Here is a 19,210-nt window from a genome sequence, read left to right as displayed (position 1 = left end):
TTGAAGACTATAAGTCATTTTCAAGAATTTTTTCAAACATTTTGAATATGTATGTAAAAAAGTAGAGTTTTTTTTTTTCATTTTTTTTCTTAGTTTATCAATGAAAATCGATCCAGAATAATTCTTTGATTTGAAATCATTTAAACAAGCCGTTATCTCAAGTTTTTAGTTGATTTTTCTATGTATTTTAATATATATAAAAAAACTCGAAAATGGGTAGATTTTACCAATAATAAATAAAAATGGTGAACTCGACAATAAATAAAAACGGTGAGTTCGACGATAAATAAATTGTGGTGAACTCGACAATAAATAAAAAATGAGTGAGTTCACCAATAATGAGAGGCCATTAAGAAATAAGAAATTTACTAAATGTCCTATCAAGCTACCGCCCAAAAACTTAGGGACTAGTTAGAAATAAATCTCTCTGTCAAAGTCCTTTAAGTTATTTTTCTTTTTTATTTGAAAAAGAAAAAAAAATTCAAGCCATAACGAAGTACTCACAATAACAAATAGTCTTAAAAATGTTGGGGCCATAAGAAAATACTCACGACAATAAAAATTGTCAATCCCAACAATAAAACGTTGAACTCAATAGTAAAAAGTGTTAAGTTCAAAAAAAAAAAAAAAAAAAATTGGTATAATCAAGATATTTTCATTTTTTTTTTTTTTAACTTTTATGTTGGATAGATCTATTCAAAAAGAATAATGAAATGGACACTTGAATCAAATGTTGCAAAAAAAATCTTTTAAAATTTTAGAATTCAATTTCTTTCTTCATTTTTTATTATTATAAATCATTGAAATAAATCGAAAAATATATCTAAATATTTAAAATTATGAGTATATCATTTTTCATTCGCCATTCTTGGTAAAAAACGTTGGAAATGATTGTAGTCCCCGTTGAAAAAACCTAAGCATGTGTAGAAGATAAGAAAAATGATAATTTGGATTTTCCAAAAACTTTGTAAAGAGAAATGAGATTGAAAGACCGTTGAAAGAAAAAAGTTCAACGCTATCGTCCAAAAGCTAATGACTATTTAGAAAGAAAATCCTCTTATAGGGCCTATTAAATAAGAGAGTTACTATTGCCACACCAATTGATTAAATTATATATGCCACACCAAAAAAGAAAATGTGCACACCATTTATTGAAAAAACAAATTTACACACCAATTTTTTTTATGGCAAAACAAAGCAAATGAGATTCATACTAGCATCCTAGATCTATCACCAATGCATTACCATAACATCTAGATCCATCACCGATGTCTCACAACATCTATATGAGATTTAGGCCAGCATCTCCATTACCAATGCATCACCACAAATATTTGCTCAATAGAGTATCTCCCACAACTAAAATCATATAGTATTTTGACTAAAAACACAGCAACGATTAGTAGACAAACAACAAAGAAATGTGCTAATCAATCTATTTATGCATCTTCTTGGATTTTCAAGTTGCATTCATTCTCTTACACATTTCATCAAGAACATTTGATGCCTACTAAATCAACACAAATTAAAGTAAAAAAACTTACCCATAAAACCTTCTTCGTTGGAAATTACCCATTTCTAAAATCCATTTGAAACCTACCATGGTTGGAGTTACTTCTCACACCCCCCATAATGTTTATTAAAGATTTTTAAATTGGTGTCGCAAAAGTAACTCCCTTAAATAATTTTCCCTTATGTTTTCGCTGACATCTTATCAATTGGAGTTTTAAAGCAAGGGTGTTAATGGGCAGGTTTAGGCCAAACTTGGTTGAGTCCTGATCGAGACATGTTCTACCTAGACTAGCCCTATGTAATTATTGGGCCTCTGTTATCCCACCCGTAAGGGGCTCGAGCTTGACTTGGGCCAAATAAAATGATTAAAATTCAACATTTTTAATGAAAAATTTATTATTTTCAAATAATTTTTGTTTGTGTATTTAAATATTATCCAATCGAATTTGAAATTAATTTATTATTAACTTATAAATTTTATAGGTCATAATTAAATTGTATGTAGAAAATACAATTTATTTTTATTAAAAAATATTCATTTAATTAAATATATTATTAATATTTATATAAGATTTAAGTTGCGAGCCATTTTATTTTTATTAAAAATATATTCATTTAACTAAATATATTATGAATATTTCTATAAGATTTAGTAGCAGACCGGTCAGGTTGGGCACTATAAGGCCCTAGCACAACCCAAATTTGATGAGGTGAAAATTATTGAGCCCAGCCCTACCTTTGCAGGTTCAATAGGAAGACCCTAATCCTTGTTTTCTAGGCCAGGCCGAATCGTGCTAAAAGGCCAACTTGCTCAATTGACAACCATATTTGAGATGGGGCAATAAGTCTGGGTTTTATTTTTCTCAATTACTTCTTTTCAATTAGGTAAGGGTGTCAATGGGTCGGTTCCTAAGGAACATAGAACCATAACTATTATATTTAGTTTGGTTTTGGTTCTTGTCGGTTTCGAATCCGATTTCAAAATAAATGGAATCAGAACCGGAACCATCAAAAATCACGGGTACCCATCAGTTCTAGTTCCCAAGAATTGAATAAGAAAAAAAGTATTTCAAAGTGTTATAATATTAAAAAAAAACTACTTTCAAAAAATTAACCTATTATCCACAAAATTATTAACTTAGTTACAGTTTGTCATACTAAAGATAAAACTTAATGATTTTTTTCAAAAATAAAAATTTATCTTTATAAAAAGTAAGAAATTTTTAGAAGAGTAACTCATTTTAAACTCCAATCGATAATTTATATGAAAAATTGAAGAATTCTGTATAACATGCATTTATTTTGAAATAAAAAATACCTTAAATCATTTACAAAATGGAAAGAAATGATAAAATAAATCGGTTTCGGCTACCCGTGGTTACCCATTGGATAGAACCTAATAATTTTGGTTTCTATCTGTTCGATTCCATTTTAGACCCGACTCTAATCGATTCCAATAAAAAGGAATCCGGAATCGAGATTTTCGATTCTGATTTTGATTCGATTCGATTAAATGAGTACCCATTGACACCCATACAATTGGGGGTTTGAGAAAAGGAGGGAGGCAACATTATTTTTTATTTTTTATTTTTTGTGGTCAAAAGAGAGTAGTTATTGGCATCCCAATTTTTCCTTATTACACCCCAATTTCTTAAATTATTTATTACACCCCCAACTACACATTGGCTCAAATTATAATCTCAACATTATAACACTCATTTACAATAGGCTCATATAAAAACTTAAACCCAAAAATTAAAAATCTAACAAAATGCAATGAGAGAGTTTCTCTTGAAACTTCAACTTTTACTTATTCTCAATCATTTACTTATTTCTTGAGACATTTCCCAGAATGTGTGCAACAGACATAACTTATGTCAAAATTCTGATTTTGTTGCACTGTTCATTTTATTTTTCAAAACATGTTTTTCTAGTGAAGGCATCACTTTTATGATCAGAGAATTCGTTGATAAATTACCAGTAAGATAGTTGATATGGCAACATCGATGTTTTTATCAGTAAATCCGTAGATTATAAAAGTGAATTAAAAAAAACATATTTTGATAATTAAAATGAAGAGTGCCGGACTAGGAATTTCATGGCATGAAAGGGAGATTCCACTCTATTTTCTTTATTTTTACTTAGAGTGTAATAAGTAAAACTTGGAGTGCCAATAGAAGCTCTCAAAAATACAAATTCTAACAAAGTTTAGCGTAATAAGTAAAAAAAATAAAAAAATTTATTCTGCAGAGTGAAGACTGAAATCTATGGAATCGAGAGAAACTTGCCTGCACCCACATTGATCATGGGTTCTTCTTCTCTTTCGTATTGGGATCATCTGAATCTGCTTCTTCTTCGTCCAATCCTCGCAGTCGCTTTTGTTCTTTCTTTGATTCTTCTTGGTAACTTCTCTCTCTCTCTCTCTCTCAAATTTCGACATTTCTTCCCAAAAAACGATTTTTCTCTTGTTTAAATTTATGGGCTGTCGATATAATACTTTCTGAGGAAATGGGTTTTTAGATGATCGTTTTTTAGGATCTGGGTTGGTGATAATCCATGTCTTTATCTCTCTTTTCTTCGATAAATTCGTTACAGAATCTTTAGTGAATTAATTGATTTAGGTTGGGTTCTGGCATGGAAGTTGTTACTGGTTCACGTCCCTCTGGTGCAAGATATTTGCAAAAGTTTGCAGAGGAAGAAACTAAAGCCGAAGCCACCAACTCGTCGGCTTTCCCAATTTTACAAAAGTGTCGATGCTCATCATTCGGCTTCTGCCTTGTAATTCCATCCCTTTGATTTTTTAATTTTTTTTAATTCTTTCACTCTGTTATTCTATTTAAAGTGATTGAAGGAAAGTTGTGATATTTCCATGGTTCGTTTGTACTTTTTCTTATTTTTGCTTCAACAATTGCTTGGAATTCCTCCACTTATTAGTTGTTTGATAAAATGTCACTGTGGGTTTGTTTAGTTTGAGTACTTCTGAACTTTTTACACCAATGGATTCAAAAATTGTTTGGAATTCTTCCACTTATTAGCTTGTTTGATAAAATGTCATAATGGGTTTGTTTAGTTTGAGTACTTCTGAAATTTTTACATAAAACCCGAACCTTATCTTATAATAACGTTGTTTTGGGTTGAAAGAAGAATTCTCCATTGTTTGGTGATTTTGCACAAATGGAAGCTGAGGCCGTGGGTCGAAACTTCCCGTCATTTCACCTCTCACCCGCTCCTATCCAAATGCAGCTTCACAACATCGAAAAAAAGAAGAAGAAGAAAGCATGTTTCTTTCACTTATTTCATAATTTAAGAAATATAAGTAAGTTAAGGTCATGCATCTTTCCCACAAAAAAGTTTGGAGGGAAAAATTTTCAAAACATTTAGAGATTGGCAGACGAAACAAGTGTAGCCTTTTCGGCCTACTACTACATTGTTGGCAATTTTTCGATAGTAGACATGGACTCGCATCATTGTGCTCGATAAAAGGAATGAGGGAAGCTCCAATAGAAAAATATTGGAAAGGAAAAATGCTTCAAAGATGAATCTATTCCCAAGAAACATGTGGGTCTTGCATCCAGTCAAACCTTGTATCATCATCATCATCTTCTTCTTCTACACTTTATCCCAATTATGAGGATCAGCAACATTATGCTTGTTTTGCCATTCAACTCCATCTGATAGATATTTTCAGTAAAGGCGTGTGTTTCATATATTTTCTTACTACATCCATCTACGTCATTTTTTATCTTCTTCTTAGTCTTTTAAGGCCTTTGACACCAAATTCATCCTCACTATGTTGTTATTGGTCTTTTTTGCACGTACCCAAACCTTCTTAAATAACTTTATTTTATCTCCTATTTGAAATGCTTATAAATTTCATTGAATGTACCCATTTATGATTTTTTTTTATTCTTTCCTAATCTTACCACACAACCATCTCAATATCCCATTCATATTACGGTAACTATATGAACTTGTTTCTTGATAATCCAACATTTAGCTCCATAAATTAGGTCTCATCTCTTTCTTTTTCTTTTTGATGACCGGGTGTTCGGACCTGTAGGCCCGACTAGGGGGCGTGGCAGCTGTCTCTTAGAGCACCATATCTCGCCCAAAACCCCCGGGTACATGCAATACCCCCACAAGTACTCTAACAAAGGGGCTTGTAAAAAAAATTCCTTTAATTTTAATTTAGTTGATGGATGTCGATCACATAGTACTCTAACAAGCACCATGGGTCACAACTTGATCAAATCCTCCATTTCTATGGATAATTGAACATAAATAATGGAAGTGATTAATTTGGCTTATTTCTCGTCCGATGATCTTATGGTGTGCAATCGCAAGGTACTTCAATGACCTAAGCATTAATTTGGCTTATTTAAATGTACCAAGTGAAGCTAATGTACATTTATTTTTGTTCTTCTACCATTTCATGCATTTCATTTAAACCCCCACAAATATCAAGTTCTATTGGTAAAACCCCTTTACAAAATCCTGTAACCACGGTCACGTGCGTGCTACTATTATCAAAAGACCAGAATGGTCTTCAACAATTTTAATATTAACGATGCCCTTCACCCCACTTTGAGCTTAAATATATTTGTTTGTTGTGTAGACAATCTAGCCATATGCAATTGTCCTTAATGATAGATCCTAGCTGTTATGTATGATTCAGATTTCAACGATGGGAAATCATTTCAAAGGAAACTGAAAATTGATTGGTAACACTCGCTTGTAAACTGAAAATAATTAGTATAACACCCATGTGTGCAGAAAACAACTGAATTTTGATTACCCAAATCACAAGTAATGTTGGTCTTGACCAAAACATTCCTGAGAAAAATTAATGTTTCAGCCGAAACACTCTGAAACAGCAACAAATTTTGAACCATGCGAAAAAGAGTTTCAAGTTGAAACGACAGAGGAAGAAGAGCCTCCAATTGCAGCTATGGAGGAAAAAGAAAGGAGGGATTACACGACAAGTGGATCACGAATATGGATGAGATTTTATATTCCTTGTTTGATCTACATTGTCAATATTTTAATTGTATAGATGGCTAGGATCAATCCATGGTTACATGCATTTCCGCTGGAAAGGCTTACACGACAAGTGGATCACGAATGTGTATGTGATCAAGTTCATGTTTCTTTCGTGAATGAATTCTATCGGACTCTTGTCAAGGGAAGCAATGCTCACTGTCATACTATATTGCCTTATAACGGGAACATGTGGCACACCTCTCTGAATGTGGGCACCATTCATTTGGTGTCGACACCTCAGATATGCCTTTTTTGTGTACGGTGTGCCTCAAGCAAGCCTTCTAAGTCACTTGCCGACTCCAAATTCTGGGGATCTTGGGATAAGGCTTTGTTGTTGTTGGTTTTCAGTAGTACTTACTAACATGTGTGATGTGATGTGATTAATAGTTGTGGATCTTCATGTTAACCATTGGAAAGGTTTCATTTTCCTAACCAGAAATATCGTCATGTATTCGTGATCTTGGTTTTCCCTCTCGACTACTAAATCTTGTCACATTCATCTCATGAATTGTGGAGTGATGACTGTCTTATGACACCAGCTATCTAGAAGCATGAGAGAGAGAGAGAGACTTCTATCAAGAAAACTGGATGGGTTTCTATTGAGAAATGATATTGATACAAAGGTGCCCATGTCACTGCCCACCAGAAAAATTTGAAGTCCATTGATCTCTGTCCATAAAAGTTGTGGGAGATGAGGCCATTACAGTCCACCCTGTTTTCCCATATTCTATCCCTGATGATTTTTGTAGTTTTGGCTTTCTTTTCTTCTTTTTTCAAATAAAAGAAGAGGTTTTGAAATTAAAGCCCCCCAAAAAAGAGAGGAAGAAGGATGAATTAAGAATGCAATCCTACAGTGGCCGACCTTTAATTCTTCTTCCATCACTCTAATAACAATGGAGCAGAGCTCAAGAACGATGGTATGAAATAAAACGAGTGGAGTGCTTAGTGTCATGTACTTAGCTTCACGTTCACTTGACAGTGATGCAGTAATCACGCAATCACACCTTTAAACGTTGAGAGCCCAACTTTTACTTATTACGCACCTATTAAAAATAAACAAAATAAGTGAATGGCTGAGAATACTTAAAAATTGGGGTGCCTATAATAACTCTCTCTCATTTATTTTTTTTATCTTCTTAGATTTCTAATTTTTGGGTTTAGAATTTTATAGGAGGTTCTGATCAATCAAATAGAGTAGCAATATGTTTCTTGGGAGCACATAAAAAAAGAATTTTGATTTATTTATTGTACGATACACAATTTACTTAACCCAAGGGCTCAATCATATGTATATGTAAAATACATGATTTCCAATCCTAACAAGAAAAGGAGGGAAATGGATACTCAATTTTAAGTGAGTAAACAGAATTCATACTCTATCTTTCGGGTTTAATACCAATATTGTAGCAACAAATCCAATAAATCTAAGTATAATTCTTGGTGTACTGATCTTTTTTGGAAAGGGAATGCGTGCGTGTTGTTTATTTCAAGAATAGGGACAGGACAAAGAGAGATGGATGTAGAAATAGATGCAAAACCCTAGTTTCGCCTACTTGTTCCCCCGGGGATGGAATGACATAATCACAAGATAGGCGGGAACGACTCACGTCAAACACTAATGCGACAAACTAACCCACGTCTTTCTATTAGACTAAGACCAAACGAAGTAGCTTGTTCCGTGATACAAAACCCCATACGCTGCCAAAGATAGGAGTTGGTGCTTATGAATTTTCTACCTATATTCATGATTATTAATCAGGAAGTCTCCATCAACAGGATAAAGGAGTTAATTATAATTATTCACTCCTCGAAATTAGGAAAATCAAAAGTCTAAGGAATAATCATAATTGTAAACTAGTGTTATAATGTTTATTAATATTGAGATTATAATTTGAGCTAAACCTTCGTAACATTTGTACAACACATGCGTTTTAATCTTTAATTGAGGTGGGATAAAATAATTCAAGAAATTGGGGTGCCAATAGCAGCTCTATAAATGTTGAGATTTTTTTTTTTTCAAAATCAATTGGGAAACTCACAAGGCACTAAATCACTGTCGAACTATAAATAAGTCTGCCTTACATTTCTTACTAAAACCCTAAACAGAGAGAAAGAGATGAATGTGAAGGTCAACAAACATAGTTTTCTGTAGACATCCCAAGGTCAATACCATGGAACATGCCAAGAGATCTGTGTTGTCAGAATCCCAAGGTCATCAACAAATGTTAACACCTCAAACTTAAATATGAGGCACAAAATCAGTACTCAAAGCATTCAAAATTAAGTCATAAACAACTACTTCACAAATATGTCATTAACAATTACCAATCCATTAAAATTTCAGGAAAAAAAAAACTACCTAAGGTTCCATCTCCACAAAGTTAAAACTAAAAGTGTTCCTACACAGTTCCTGCACAAAGATTAAAACACCTGAACTACGTCAAATTAGTGTTCCAATCGTCAGTTTCCTGATTTCCTTAGCCCTGCAAATCACCAAGTAGAGATCATAACACAGTTTTATAGCAAAGCAAATAATCCAACGTAGAAAAACAAAAGTTTTCATATTATTGAAGAGATACAAATAGCTTCATTACTAGTCAGACAAACAAAATTTAGTGCACATAACTTCGAGACAATTCTGACTAGAGTAACCATCAATGCTAATTCACCTAAACCACTTAAGCAGCAGAAAGTTAAGCCCTTGTCTCTTGGGACCGTAAAATAATGTCACTCAAGGTAATATTAGATAAGGACATTTAAGGTGGGTTAGGAAATCAGACTACTTATCAAATGACATCGAAATGTAACATGTTAAATATAGATGTTTTGGATTTTTGTTACTTACCATTTTTTTGTTGTTGTTTCATTTACAACATCAATCAGGTAGTGAATCATTGTTAGCTAACATTCAAACTTTTAAAATTTTCTAATATGGATGTGATGAAACCAGAATCGGTAGGTTATATATTTGGTATGCAAATTCACTCCACATGTATACCTAAAGTCTGCATCAAAGTGGATGGAAAACTAAGATCGATAATTTTTGTGTTTTTGTAACAAGTTATCAAATGAAGTATAAGCATAGCCTATAAGTGTAACTAAAACATGTTCTACATGGTTTATGCTTCTAACTTCTAACGGCGACAAATAGGTTAACATTTTCTTTCTAGTAAATGTTCACCCTTGGAATTTAGTATGCGATACATAGGGTAGTTTGTAATTATTGGTTACTTTCAATAACAGATAATTTGTCTCTGAACAGAATTTAATAGAGGAAAAGGATTCACTTAGCTGATCTCAAATCTTTGGGATAAGGCTTCGATGATATGATGCTTAGATTACTACAATACCTCCTAGGCAAGGTATTAAATTTCGATTTCAATGTCTATTTCAGTTAGTCAAGAAATGGAAATATTTCAATCAGTATGGAATGAATACAATTTTTGGGAATGATGGAAACGACAGAAATATTGAAGAAATTTTCACTGAAAATGTACGAAATGATATAATAGGGCATTAAAACACACTAATTAAGTCATCAAATACAATAAACAACCATATGGAGTGTGAACTTGAAGATCAACAACATTTTGCTACACATATATTCAAAGTCCAACTGTGAAAAATAATAATACTTAATTTACATGGAAATAACAATAATATTTTTTTGATAGGTAAGTTGGACTTGAACCCATGGCCTCGAAGTTGATTTGCAATGTGTCAAGCCAACTTAATAGGTAAAATACTGAAATGAAAAAATATTAAGTATTGAATTCATGTGTTGTTATTATTATTATTATTATTATTATTATTAATGCTATTATTATTATTATATATTAAATAAGTTGCTAACAAATCCAACTAACTAAAACATGGTTGATTGTGTGTGTGCCTATAGAACCGTATTAATATGCTTAGAATATATTAAAATAAGATAAATAGATAACTATCTAATCATAATTCAATAATACTAACAGATGAATGTCATACGTAATTTTTATTAGTAAATACTATGTGTGAAATACAAATTCTTTCTAAAAGTAATTATAAATTTTTTCAAAAAATAATAGTTAGGTCGAATTTTACTGTTCATCAAAATATTTCCACTGAAATATTGCATTTTTATACCTAAATTTGATAGTTTTGGTCAAAATTCAATATCCATTGATATATTTCGCGAAATGAAGTGATTTCCATTGAAATATATACAAAAAGAAACTGTTGGTTAAATTTAATGTCGGAACTTGTGGAAATGAAAATATTTCGAGGAAATATGTTGAAATTTAATACTATGCTCCTAGGATATTAAATTAGTAACCAGAGAAAAAAAATTTGAATTAATTACCAAATGTCCAAAGAAGCTATTTCCCAAAAAAACATGACCAATTTTGCAACTGTGATCAAGGTTTAAAATCTCATTTCAGTTTTTTTAAAAACCGAAACATTATCAAAATATTCCGAAACATAAATTTAAGCATTTATAGAGGTCTTTCAGAAGATACCTAAGTCAACGGGCATGCCATTCGTTTAAAACACAGAGAGGTATCTTAAATATTTACAAAATGTGAAGGGGAGTTGTATAAATGAGTCGGTCTTCAAGAGAAGACCGAGGTCAAGGGCACTTATAACTTGAGAACATGGGTTTCTCTCAAGTCTCATTTCTCAAACATCAAACCAGAGAAGAGAAATCCAGAACAACAACAACAAGGAGGAGGAGGGAAAGAGCTTACCTGAACTCCAGCAATCCAGGTTTCTCTCTCTCTCTCTCTCTCTCTCTCTGGATCTATCACTCGCAATTTGTTCTTTTTCTTTTATTTGGGTTTTTAGGTTTGTTTCGGACAAAACATTTCAAAACAAATCGAAACATTGTTAGATCAATAGATTATTGCAAGTTTCATCTCAACAAGTTGATTCCGAAACGTTTTGTACGAAACAAGATGAAATTTTAAACCATGACAGTGATTCGTACATAAGCGATTCAAAGAGAAGCTTCACTCGCCACATTGGCAAATGAGGCTTGAAACCACTTCCAAACACCATACATATATATGGGCCCATTCAGAGTTAATGAGCAAAAAGAGGTCCCTGGCAAGGTGGGTGAACACACTAGTTTAGAAAGTTACTAAAACATTTATCGACATGAGAAAAAAAAATGAATAGATACACTACCAAAATCTTTGAAACAAATGTACACATGATAAAATTACTAAAAAGGCCATAGAATATATATGGGGGGGAAACATGCTATAAGAAAAGTATAGTTCTAAAGTTAAGAAATAGAAAGAAGTCGATTCATTATAACTAACCATGTAGTCACTCATCATATCATTACCCATTGCTGAGTTGCAAAAAACTTTAAAGTTGAAGTCGACAAAGATCACAATTGTTGAATTTAGTGGTGGTGTAAACCAGCAGTCAACTCATATTATGTTAATTTGTTTATCTAAATGAGGATAGTACTCCCATACCTGTACAACTTATTCTGCCTGACATGACCACATCCACCTATCCTTCACAAAGAACATGCTTCCTGAGCTGAAACTCTTGGGCAATCTTCGCAGCTTCTACCAACATCATCTTCAGTGCATCCACCATTCACAGACCCAGTCTCAGCAGACTGGCTTATTTGGATTACTTTGCCAAATAATCGAAATGAACCACCAATTTTTGCAGCTGAGTTGCAGTTCTGGTTGCCGTGGGGCTCTGTGCCAAAAGAATGCACACTGCCCTGACTATGCATTGACGAGACACCAGATTCTGAGGTACCCCCGATATTCAATTCAGTGGACACTGGACTCAACTTCAATGGCATGTTGTTTCCATAGAGATGGTCAGAAAGCATGTGATGGGTATTATTAGACACAGAATTTAATAAATTCGATAAAGAAATTGTATCATGCCTGGCTCCCTGCATGCCAGCAGGAGAAGTGTTACTAGCAAACAATGATGGGTTCAAATGTCCCATCATTAAATTAGGAAATCCTATCATAGGGAGGAACAGATCCCCCCGCCCATCGGTCAGCAACTCTGAATGCTCGGAAACTCTGAGTTTCTTTGTGGGTGGAAAAGGTGTCTGAAGAGATGATGTGGTAATCAATTCAACTTCCCAAGGGCTCACTCTCTTTAGATTCTGCAAAACTTCAGGCTCATCCCAGTTGACCTGAAACAACAATCATAGAATAATAACCACACATTAAGATTCCCCAAATAGAATTAGAAGGAAAACATAGGCAGGAAGTGACAATAGTGGGTTTCAACTTATATCTTTACAACTTTAAAAAAAGTAATTATAAATGCACATGTCAATGTCAACTGGCAGATTCAAACAAATTCAGATAAAGGTAATTCAATGCTAAGTTTATCCACTCCAATCCAAGACCAATAGGAAAATGAGGTTAATCACATGTTGGATTAAACAGTATTTAGGCTGCATTCTATTATTGCCTTTATAACCTTTTAGAAACTCTATGCAAAAATACTTTGGTGAGAATAACTTTTGCGTGCTTCTCAAAAACACAAGTTCATTTGGAAATGCCGATGATGGAAGTACTTAATGAAAATGCAAAGTATGTAACAAAGAAGTAAAATAACTTAAAATTTATTTCTTAAAAAAAATTTGCTACCTTGTAATTTAGGCAGGTTGTCTCAACCTCCTCTTCTCAATTTAATAAATCTATACTAATCAAAAGATAAAAACTCATGGATCACACTTTATTGTACAACACAACCCTTAGGCGTGATGTGGACCAATAACAACCTTCTTCAAAGTCTAATTTTCCTTTAAAGGGAAAATTTTCATACACCAATTAAGAAGAATATAGGGTTTATAGAAAAAGCAAGCTGGGACTAGCCAGGGACAAAGGTAACGGTCCAGAAAGACTGTTATTGTTAAGCCTTCTAATCCAAATTGAGAACACCCATGATCAAATTCATCAAAAGATGTAAAGAAAAGAGAGCTTGGACGTATTAAGGGTCCCAGCCAAATTTGAAAATCCACTGCCTAATTCATAATTCAGATTACTGTCTACAGGTTTCTCCAACAAATTTAACACGCTAATGGTTACAACTTCAAAAAGAAATTCATGTCTTCACAATATTCCTAGTTTCCTACTAGTTGCACTAGTGCAAGAAAAACAAGAGCTACCGTTGTGATTCACGAGCTTGAGATGCAAGAAATGAGTTCAGAATGGTACTTATGTAACAAAATCAAATCGAATCAAATACAGATCCATCATAGTCATTCTTCTCTATACACTTGAAAATACATCTCGACATCAATGTAGGATAAATTCATTAACTTCTCCATGTGTAATTAATGGATTATCAAAAAAATTATTGATTCATAAATAATTGTGTTTCTAATCAAATACAATTGAAATTTGAAAAAAAAAAAAAAAAAACCCATAAAAAGATAGATGTTAAGCAGTTCAATTTCATCTATACTAATAACAAAAGCAGTACTAGTTATCAAAATAATAATAATAATAATAAGAGCAGTGATCAAAATTGAGAGAGAGAGAGAGATGGGGGGGGCACTTTTAATGTGTTGCAGCAAGGGGCTTATATCATCATTCTTCCTTCATCTCAACATTGTACAGTTAGAATCAATGACACCTCCACCCTATAGATTTCATGGTCTAGATTGGATTATAAAAAATAAAAATAAAAAATCCAAACAAAAAAAGAACTTTTTTTCTGCCAGTATGTGCCAGATCTGACTTTGAAAATTGACGGTCACTAAATGCCCCAATTTAAAAATCAAATCCAACGGTGAAAAACTCTTTTTTCAAAATTTCTTTTTTGGGTGTTCATAAAATTGTATACTCTACATCCACGTGGCACCTGATTACGTATTTCGGTACCACATGGAAATGTGGTCCATATAGATCGGTGGTCCTTCAGTCCATGTAACCCTATCTCATATAATAAAGAATAAAGGGAAAATTACTAAAAGAGGGTTAAATATTTTAATTTTACAAAAAGAAAAAAGAATCTTATTTTTCAAAAATTACCAAAAACGAATTAAGTCGCTGGACAGTCCACCGTTTTAGTAATTCACTAGACAATCCAACATTTTAATGTGTTAAAATACATTTTAATAGCTTGCTTTAACACCCCCAGCAATTAGCCTCAATTTAAAACACTAAAACGTTGGACGATCCAACATCTTAATTCATTTTTGGTAATTTTTGAAAAAATAGATTCTTTTTGTAAATATTAAAATATTTAACCCTCTTTTAGTAATTTACCCAAGAATAAAACACAACGGTAGATTCCTCTCTCTTTGTCTCAAGATTTATACAAATTTTACGTTTTTACCTTTTCTCTTCTTCCTCTTTCCAAAAATACCCCTAACTTTATTGTCTTTTTTCTTCTACCCTTTTCCAATATTACTCCTCCAACTTTATTGTTTTCCTCCTTTCCCCCCTTTCTTAATAATACCTCTCCAACTTTATTATTTTTCCTCTTTTGCCCCTTAACCCCAAAGAGGATGCCCATGCCTCAAACCTCCTACTTCAATCTTCTCATAAACTTCAACTTCTCTACAGTGCAAGAATCATCATCGTAGCTCCATCATCAAATCCTTCATATTCTATAAGTGCTTATGTTTGATTCAATGGTTTCTTGATTCAATGGGTTATAAGACTAATTCTATAGCCATCAATGGATTTGTAAAGTCTATACTCTATACTCTATAATCTATACTCTATAGTCTATACTACTAGCATCCACTAATTGATTCAAATTACAAACTTTAAATATTTCAAAAATCAATGGAATTTTTGTTTCCTTGATATTCCTATTACTATAGTGAATATCAATTGATTTTTTGTCGCCTTATTTTGTGGGAAATAGTATCAATGGGTTTATAGTGCATTGCCTCCACATGAATATGTTGTTTCAAACATATGTCCGTTGAATCTCAAGAAATACTTTACTGACTATAACCATCCATGAAACACGTCGAAACGTCTCAAGAATTATTTTATTCAGTATAATTTAGAAAAAAATTTAATATTGTGGTTGTACTTGTAACTTATTTACATGTTTTAATTATATAATAGGAAGAGGGTCAGCCAAAAAGAAACACCCAAACACGACCATTTTAAATGGTGGAGGCAATTGGGTATAGCAAGACGTGAACCTGCGACCATTAGGTTAAAAGCCCAATTGCTCCACAAACTGAGCTATATACCCGTATACTAATTCATCGTCATTTTTCCTCTACATATGGACCCATTTTATTTCTCTCTTCAATGTTGAGTGGGTTTTCCAAAATTTGGTGTTATCCCTATTTCATGGGTGGTCTCTAAACTTATTCTCCAACAAGAAACGACTTCTTTGGACTATTATTCCCTTGGCATTGACTTGGGAGCTTTCTTAAGAGAGGAACTGAAGAGTGTTTGACTACTCATGATGTGATCATGTAGATATTCGGCCTACTCTATTATTGGAACAAGTTGAAGGAAGAGTTTCACAGGCATAGTTGTCAAAAGCGAGGCCTAGGCACTAAAGCGGCCGCCTAGCCTACTTAGGCGCCTAGGCTGCCAATGCTTAAAGCAAGATTTTAAAAAATATTTTTTTTCTTTAGTATTTTCAAAAATACCATGGTCTAGGATGTCTGATTAATTTTTTTTAAAACATAAGGATGTCTAAAATATTCACCAAAACTTTGAAGTCTTTATAAAAAAACATTTTTAGTATTTATACTTCTTAGGCTTCTCAAAGTTGAAAGCTAGGGCTCACGTTCAAGTCAAGGATGGAGATGACGACGACGATGATGGTAGTGGTGTAAATGCCTTGATCAATTGGAGGGATGAGGACATTATTGACTTCAAATTAGAGGATTTTTGTTAACTTAGATGATATCTATGAAAACTAAATTGAAGATACTCTATTTACATATTTTTCTTAATGATTATTTTGATGGATTTTAGATTACAAATGTTAGGTTGACTTGTTGGGTTATGGGTTTTAATTGATTATTGACTTACAAGTTTGCTAATTAGTTTATGTTACCTTGGCAGTTGCATATTTGTCACTATTTTTTTTCCTATTTCTTTTTTTTTTGCATTATTTTTAATAAATCTAAAAAAAAGACATTTTTTTTTGTCGCCTAAGCCCCCCTGGCACTTTTAATAACCTTGTTCACGAGGCCTTTTTCGAAGATTTTGCGTTCAAATGGGAAGCTTTATGTAATATGTGATTGGGTTGGGAGTGGTTGTCTTTCTTTGAGGTGTTTTCTTTTAGTTTATTTTCTTTTCTTTTTTGCTTTGTAAGTGAGTCATCTCATCCTCCTGTTTTTTCTTTCTTTAATAAAATTATTCTGATAAAAAAAAAAAAAAAAAACTAAGCTATATACCCCCCACCTACTCCCTTAACAAAGTTATACACACACTTACCTCTCTATTTTTAAGGGCATGTGTTATTCTCACCTTTTTTTGACTTACCCTACTCAAAAGGAAAGCAGTAGATTGAAACTAATAGCTACGCCTGCTAAGCAAGATGCATTGTGATTTCCTAATCTTTCTGTGGACGCACCGAAGTATGACCAGGGACGGGAAGAAAAATACTTTTTTCTCCGGCAGCCAATCCACTTTATTATTATTGTTCTTTTGTCCTTATCTTATAATTTAATTCTAATTTCTAGTAAAGAAAGACATCATTTCTTACAAGTTACCAAAGGATTCATTAGAATCTGAGGTAACAAGGATTCCTAGTAAAAATGGGAGTTATAAGTGTATCGAACAAACAACCTTAAGCAAATAGAGAAACGAATTATCTCTTCCTACCTCCACGAACCAAGTTCGTTCCAAATTGGCAAACCACAAACGTAGATTTGAACCAAGCAAATCAGGCAACATAAATTTGGGGAGGGGAAGTGTTGGATTCTTGGGTGTTGTAATGTCTTTAAATTCTTGTTCATTTTTTTCTCTTACATCTCTTGATTCCCTCCCTTGTAGATCAAATGGGCCTTGTGGTTAAGGGGGTTATTTGTTTCCTTGCTTGCCTTTTTATGAATAAATTATACTTATAAAGTCTTCACAAATACTAAATTAACAATAACAACTTCATTGCAAGATAAGATAAGTTGCTATACATGGGACGGATGGTCCTACAGCACATTCTCATCTTTTTAACTATAAAAAGAAAAAATGCCATTTTTAAGTTTCTTATTATTTTCTTAAGCTCAACGGGAATTTTATTATTAAAAAAATTACCTGAAGCATGCGCCAAGGAGAGCGAAGCCATGGCCCGTGATCTGGAATTACAATGGTTGAAACCGTCCCCTGGAACCATGTCAACCGAGATGAATCCTGGGTCTCCACGGCAGTCTTAATCCTCATCCCGGCGGTCCAAAACATATTCAATGATGCCTCCACCACATCCGCTTTCACCACAAAGTCTGCCGATCCCGCCTTTGGATAACAAACAATCTCAAAAGGCTTATCAGCTCCAGCTAGTTCAGTAGCCTCCAGTACTGACTCAGCAGAAACCTTACCTGTAGTATTCCTCGAGAAACCCTCTCCAATTCCTTCGTCAGCCAATTTCACTCCGGATTGCAACGCAGCCTGCCGATTCCACCATCCCAAATCGATCGTGCTCGTCCTCGTACTCCGTCTAATCCCAACAGAAATCTCACCACTCTGATTCTTGATAAAAACCACAGAATCACCAGAGATTAGCTTCTTATTGTTCACAAACTTACTCCAACCAGTCGTTAACAGATGTCGACGAGGAGTTCCGCGGTAAATGTGCCTAAATTCCCAAACCACTCCATGAACGTCGCGTACAGAAATCTTCTGCATTGGCGGCTCCGCCTTGTAATCCAATGCTGGAAAGATTGAATCTGCACAAAATCTTGGAACCGAGAATCCACCACCATTGTTTGCATCACTCGATGTCAAAACCTTCGAAAAAGAAACAACTTTCTCCTCCTCGTCCATGTCTTCTTCTTGATCCAGCGATGGCCTACTTAAGATCCCTTCACGCATTAGATCAATCGGTTCGAGACGAATCTTGTTGAAAACCTCATCAGTGTCTGGATTCGCGAAGAATCGAACAGAGATTACTCGACAAAGAACAACAGGTTTAATGCATCCGATCGAAGAGAAATCTATAGAAGAGTAGGCCTGCTCTGCGTATCCTTGAGGGAAATAGTAAACCCTAGAATCGATCCTCGGGATTTTAACTGAGCTTCCAGCGCATGCTTTCCAGATGTTAGGATCGAGATCTCGAAACTTGATCGCTTTCGAAGAAATCATGATTAGGGTTTCGGATCAGATCTGAAAATGTCGATTTAGGGTTTTGGATCGAAATTGCAGAGTGAGAGAGGAGACAAAGAGGAGACAAAGAGAAGCCAGTGCCGACCTTAGGTCGGAGACCAAGCAAGAAAGCAAAAGCTGAGGAATAAAATGTGAATTTGCCCTAATGTTTTGCCCTAATTACGATCTCGTTCACCCTCAAAAGCATTAAATAGAGTTGAAACATGAGAAATGTTCCAGTACTTCTTTACTCATAATATTATATTAATCCAAACTGAAATAATTAGATGGTCATAACAATGAGAAAACGAAAAGATTCGTTCAGTTACATCTCGAGGAAAATCGAAAGATTGTTTCGTACGCGAAACTGACTGCAAGACAGTTTAAAATAG

General features: G+C 33.7%; 1 protein-coding gene and 1 long non-coding RNA gene across 2 annotated transcripts; one reads left to right on the top strand and one right to left on the bottom strand.

Moving 5' to 3' along the window:
- Nucleotides 1–3,621: 3,621 nt before the first annotated feature.
- On the top strand, nt 3,622–4,479 carry LOC147404257 (uncharacterized). Its single transcript, XR_015177214.1, has 2 exons — nt 3,622–3,914; nt 4,134–4,479. It is a non-coding gene; the product is annotated as an uncharacterized LOC147404257 (long non-coding RNA).
- A 4,331-nt stretch (nt 4,480–8,810) lies between these two features.
- On the bottom strand, nt 8,811–19,005 carry ARF17 (auxin response factor 17). Its single transcript, XM_086440132.1, has 3 exons — nt 17,775–19,005; nt 12,021–12,712; nt 8,811–9,035 (listed from the first exon to the last, which is right to left on the bottom strand). The coding sequence occupies exons 1-2, from the start codon at nt 18,816–18,818 to the stop codon at nt 12,065–12,067; spliced, it is 1,692 nt and encodes a 563-aa protein (XP_086296258.1). The 5' UTR covers nt 18,819–19,005; the 3' UTR covers nt 8,811–9,035; nt 12,021–12,064.
- Nucleotides 19,006–19,210: the final 205 nt, after the last annotated feature.

This window comes from Akebia trifoliata, chromosome 4 (assembly GCF_017979445.1).
Source record: "Akebia trifoliata isolate Shusen 1 chromosome 4, ASM1797944v1, whole genome shotgun sequence".
NCBI lineage: Eukaryota > Viridiplantae > Streptophyta > Magnoliopsida > Ranunculales > Lardizabalaceae > Akebia > Akebia trifoliata.
This window is presented reverse-complemented; position numbering and strand designations above follow the sequence as displayed.